The 6091-nt window shown below is 43.3% G+C and overlaps 1 protein-coding gene across 1 annotated transcript; it reads left to right on the forward strand.

Moving 5' to 3' along the window:
- The first annotated feature begins 5245 nt into the window (after positions 1 to 5245).
- Positions 5246 to 5458, forward strand: LOC122426718 (small integral membrane protein 42-like). Its single transcript, XM_043445846.1, has one exon. It carries the CDS (start codon positions 5246 to 5248, stop codon positions 5456 to 5458), a length of 213 nt encoding a protein of 70 aa, XP_043301781.1.
- Positions 5459 to 6091: the final 633 nt, after the last annotated feature.

Raw genomic sequence — 6091 nt, forward strand, 5'->3', positions numbered from 1 at the left:
AGACAGGTGAAGATTGATGCCCCAACTTAAACTGAGTAAATTCTCCCTTCCTTCACCTTTTCGCTCTCTCCAGACCTTCAGTGGATTGGATGAGTCCACCTGCATTGGTGAAGGCAATCTTCTTTATTTAGTCTACCCGTTCAAATGCTAATCTTTTCTGGAAACACCCTGGGTTTGATCCCTGAGTTGGGAAGATCCCCCAGAGAAGAGAAATACCCACTTCAGTATTCTGGCCTGGAAAATTCCAGTCCATGGGGTCACAAAGAGTTGGACACAACAGAGCGACTTTCACTTTCACTTTCAGGCATCCTAAAGGATCCTCCTGCCAACTGCAAGAGCCGCAGGGGACATGGTTTGATCCCTGGGTGGGGAAGATCCCTTGGAATAGAAAATGGTGACTCGTTCCAGTATTCTTGTCTGAAAAATTCCATGGACAGAGGCCTGGTGGGCTACAGTCCATGGGGTCGCCAAGAGTTAAACGTGACTGAGCCCCTGAGTATGCACACATACACATACGGGCATCCCTGAGCCTAGTCAAGTTGACACATAAAATTCACCATCACAACTCAGGACCTCCAGAATTCATGGAAGACACATGTATTAGGATCTAAGTGGTCAATGCATAACACCTCCCTTTTCCCCCACCTGTGTACATAACAGGTCTCTCTTCTCCACCCAAGTTCTGAACCAGTGGAGACAGAAAAATGAGGCAGATGGCAACGCCCACCTTTAAAACCGATAAAGACCATATAGGAAGATATGGTTTAGGTGTGCAGCCACCGGCAGCTTCCTAACATGGAGTTGAGGGTTTTTTTGCTTGTGCTTCATGGCTTTTTGGATCTCAGTTTCCTGACGGGAGATTGAACCTGGGCAATGGCATTGAAAACACAGAGTTCTAACCGTCAGGCCTCCAGTAAACTCCCTTTATTAAAAAAGTTTTTTCCTAACAGGAAGTTCAGAATTAGATGACTCACCACCCGATCATAATTATCCATGGAAAACTATAGATTTCTGACTTGTGGGGTGTGCCTGTCTGAAACGTATGGAAAGTAGCAGATCCAGGTGGCTGCTCCCTGTACCCGGGAGAAAGGGAGAGAAAGCTGAGTGGAGAGATGCCAGGAGTGTTAGTAAAAGGCTTCTGTCCTAGGGAAGAAAACATCAGGAATGTGGAGAAAGTGTTTCCCCAATACCACAGTGTTTCTTTTCTCTCCTTAGGCTTCCAGACATCACCATTCAGGTCTTCAGATGGTGGCCCGGCCAGTCTGCCTCAACACTGTGGTGGATGACACAGTGGAATTTCCCCTGGAGATCCTGGAAGGAGCTCAAACTGTCTGGCCTTTGGGACTCATTTCTGGGCCCTATCTCTCCAGAAATACATGAAGGACAATTCAACCTGCTTATCTTTGGCTGTCGGTTCAGAGAATGATGAATTGATCGGTCATTTCCTACAAGTCAGCAACATAACCAGGGAACATAAAAGAAACTGCCAGGTCCAGATCTTCGCCAAACACTCCTCAGCACCTCATCTAAAGTGAGTTAGTGTCAGCAATCAAACCACAACACCAATAAAGCATCAGCCTAGAGAAGGAGAAGAGTATAAAAGACAAGAGATGGAGAAATCAAGTCTGATTGGGAAGATAAGACCAATATACCTGAATCAAGAAAGGATAACAGACACGGGCAAGAATGCTAATGGATACAGAATTTCTTTGGGGAGGGATGACAATATTCTCAAATTAAATTGTGATGATGTTTGAACAATCCCATGAATCTACCAAAAAAAAAAAAAAATTGAACTGTATGTTTATTTTTTTTGGCTGTGCCACATGACTTGTGGGATCTCAGTTCCCCAACCAGGGATTGAACCCAGGCCACAGCAGTGAAATCCCAGAATCCTAACCACTAGGCCACCAGGGAACACCCCTGAACTATATACTTTAAATGGGTAAATTGTATGGTATGTGAATTATGCCTCAATAAAGACGATTAATTTCTTTTTAAAAAGACACAGACCATGAGCTGTAGTGGACTGGGAGAAGAGAGACCAGAATTCCAGTCCTTTACTTATTGTGCCAATAACTGTGTGACCTTGTTTATAGTTGCTCAGTCGCTCGGTCCTGTTGAACTCTTTGCAGCCCCATGGACTATTTCCTCTGGAGTTACTGAAAGGAGCTCAAACTTTCTGGCCTCCAGGCTCCTCTGCCCATGGAATTTTCCAGGCAAGAATACTGGAGTGGGGTGTTATTTTCTACTCCAGGAGATCTTCCCAACCCAGGGATCCAACCCACTGTCTTGCATCTCCTACATTTGCAGGCTGATTCTGTGTGACTTTGGTCACTTTCCTTTCTCATGCCACTTTTTCCTCACCTGTTAGATGAAGGCAGTGGAGTAGATGACCTGTAATGTTCCTGTCTTAGTTTCCTGGAGTTGTTGTAACAAATTACCACAAACTTCAAACAACAGAAAGTTATTCTCTCACAGTTCCGGAGGCTATAAGGCTGAAATCAAGGTATTGTCTATACCATGCTCCCCCGAGAGGACCTAAGTGAGAACGCATTTCTTGTCTTTTCTGGGTTTGCTCCTAGACTTGTGTCTGCATCTTTCTCTTCTCTGTCTTTCCACTTGGATAATCCAGTATAAACTCCTCCTCTCAATATCCTTAATTAAATCACATCTTTTGCCACATACGGTAGCATTCATGTGTTCCAAGTAATTGACATAGATATCTTTGGGGCAGGGGGGTAATTCATATGTAGATCTTTGCAAGTTTATAGGAGAGTTGAGAGAACAAACCTGAGAAAATTTTAACTGCCTTACATTCTCTAAACACCTCCTTCTTCACTTCCCTTCCTTCCTAGTTCATATTTAAAATAACTTCCATCTGTATGGAATTTTATGGTTTGAAAAGTTATTATGCATTTGTCAGCTCATTGCAATCCCATAAAAACCTGTAAATTTCTTATTATCACTATAATTTCATTTCCAATGAGAAAATGGAGGGTGAGAAAGATGAAGTGACCTAACCAAGGTCACCCACCCTGGAAGGTGCCAGCACTGGACTTGGGCCTTTGTCTTTGCCCTCCACATCCTTTGGTACCCATTCTACCATCACCTGCCTGAATCTTGGTATAGCATCAAGAGGTTCTAGACCAGGATAGGGTAAATGCACTTGAAGTAAATTCATTTCTCCCTATTCTTCCTGCTAAGCACAGCTGGAAATCCTGGACACTTTATATAAAACCAACATAGGAAGATCTGAAAGGTGGGAAGAAGGAGGCAGACTGCCGAGGGCTCTTGGAACCCAGAGGTGGACATAACAGGAGTTCCTGGGTTTTCTTGCCTCATATATATCCTTGACTGGATGCTGGAAAACAACCTGGAAATGTCAACAGGCACAGACAAAATGAAGTCCCAAGACAAGCCTGCTTGCCAAAGGACAAGGAAAAAGGCAATTCAGCAAGACAGAAAACCTTTGGACAATCACTGCCTTACTCCAGCCAAACACCATGGAAAAAAATCATGGTCCCACTTCCAACTCTATAGGGAGGTGGAGACCCTAGGCTCCGGCCATAAGGAGGTACCCTTCGCCACACCCCATCCCTCATCAGAGCAGTATCAGAGGAGAGAGAGTGGGGAGCCTGGGCTTTCATTCCTGTCCAGAGGTAGTGAGCTCCCCATCCGGAGGTAGTAAGACATGCCTCCCCCTCTCTGCCAGAGTGTCAGAGGAGGCTGCCTGGTGAGTTTGAAATCCCACATCCACCCTGCAATAAGGAGTCACCTCTCCCCTCTCCCCTGGGTGAACAAACGGGCCTGAGTGGAGAAAGCAGACATTCATTCCTTCCCAGTGTTTGTGAGGTGATGCCCCTTCCCCACAACTAGCATGATGTCAGAGGAACCCTGCTAAAACAGAAGATTTAAATACGATCCGGAGTCTCATTACACCGAAAATGTCCAGCAGGCAATCAAGATCATAAATCACACCAAGAACCAAGAAAACCTCATCTTAAATTTTAAAAGACAATTGGCAGAGGCCCAAACCAAGATGATGCAGATATTGAAATAATCTGACAAGGATTTTGAAGAACCACAAAAATGTCCCAACAAACAACTTTAAAATAGAAAATCTCAGTGAAATAACTGAAGATATAAAGAAAAACCAAATGGAGATTTTAGAACTAGAAAATATAATTACCAAAATTAAAAACTCAATGGATAAGCTCAACAGCAGAATGGAAGGGAAGGAGGAAAAGAATCAATGAACAATGAACTTGAAGATCGAACAATATAAATGACCCAAGTTGAGTCAATTATCCAAAAAGAGTAATTTGGGTAAAAATAATACTTCCCTTCTCCTCTTGTGTTTTCTAAATTACATTTGAAAATTAAAGTGAAAAGTATAACACTGTCTAAATGTTAATTTCAAAGAATATAGAAGAAATATTTAATAAAATTATATTGTAAATGGAGGTGGTAAAGGGACTTATAGGGAGATGAGTTTTCTACACGTGTCTCCAAATGACAGTGTGAACACCAATGGATCTCCATGGTGACGGAATCATTCTGTATCTTAATTTCAGGGTTGAATCTACTTGCATGATAAAATGCCTATACATATACTATATGCACACATACACTATATGCACACATTTGTTTCTAAGTCCACTTACTGGTTTTGATTTTGTACTATAGTTACACAAGATTAGCCACTTGAGGACCCTGTGGAACCCCAGGTGAAGGATATATGGAACCTCTCTGTATTATCTTTGTAAATCCCTACATATCTAAAATGATTTCAAAATGAAAATTTTTTAAATAAAAGAGGATTGAAGGGGCAACTTCACAGGCACTTAGGGAGCTCCCATTTCACTCTGGAGGCCGGATATGAAGGGAGGTGGTGCCCAGAGGACGGAGCGTTCTAGACAGGAACCTTCAGTCAGAGCCTTGCCTTATCCTCAAGTGACATCACAAAGCCTCAGAAGCCCCGCCTGCCACCCAGAAGTCTTGTCAGCTGAACTACACGTCAGGCCTGTGTTTGCTTTGGAAGCAGTTGTTCAACCTTGCTGAGCAAACTGATCTGCCTGTTCAGCTACATCGGAAGGAAAATGGCCCCATGCGAGCCACAAGTTCAACCGTTTGACACTCGTTCCTAAGCTATTACAAAGGGCAAGACCAGCTCTCCTCGTGTTTTCTTGGTCGTGTGGGCAGTCTGCTTCTACCACATCTATCAGCTGTCTTGGAGAAACCTATGTCTTCCCCACAGCTTCCAGCCTTCTTATGGGACAAGCATACACTGACCACTACCATATCTGATCCTGCTTACCTGGTCAAAGCCCTCTTCTTCTTTACACTCCTGATGACTCTGGTCACTCTACTTATCCTAGTCTGGAAGGTAACCAAAGACAAAGGCAACAAGAACAGAGAACCAGACCAGAGAAAGGAGGCGACACTGCTGGCGTGAAGACCTATGGTTCTTGGTGGAGACTCCATTGAGGTGAACACCTGGAGGCCAAGAGGCGGCCCACGTAGGAGCTGTCTTAAAGGTAGAGCATGGGAAAGAAGAAGTGCTTCGGGCACTCCATCCCCCATGCCAGATGCCCCCCTTGGCCTCACTTCCCTCCTCTACGACCACTTCTGCTATAATTCACATTCATTCTGCTGCTCTTTGTCTTCTCCAACTCCTGAGTTTAAATGTCTTCTCTCTGTGAATCTTTCCAGACTGAAATTATAAATGGCTTTTGATTTTTGCATTAACAGATGAAAGGAAAAAACACATGGAGGATTAAAAATCACTTACAAAGCCCAAGTTTTTAAAATTGGATATGTGTTGACTCTGGGATATTGAAATTTTTGGAAACTCATAGCATCTCAAACTCTACAATGAAACCATAGTGGAAGCTCAGTTCCAGAAGATCCTTGAAAGTCTCACCTACCTTGAATTCTAGGTAAAATTCTCCCTCCTCCTCACCTAATTCTGGGAATAAAGAGTATTTCCTCTCAAAAAATAATTGAAGCACCAAGTACTATTTCTCTTTTCTTCCCCATCCTCCAACTTTGTGGGTTGGCAAATTTTTAAAATAGCATATTCTAAAAC

The sequence above is a fragment of the Cervus canadensis genome, chromosome 2 (genome assembly GCF_019320065.1).
Source record: "Cervus canadensis isolate Bull #8, Minnesota chromosome 2, ASM1932006v1, whole genome shotgun sequence".
NCBI classification, from domain to species: Eukaryota; Metazoa; Chordata; class Mammalia; order Artiodactyla; family Cervidae; genus Cervus; species Cervus canadensis.

Bases quoted from the DNA above. Each gene is read 5' to 3' on its own strand.
- LOC122426718 (XM_043445846.1), top strand. From the start codon at position 5,246: ATGTCTTCCCCACAGCTTCCAGCCTTCTTATGGGACAAGCATACACTG.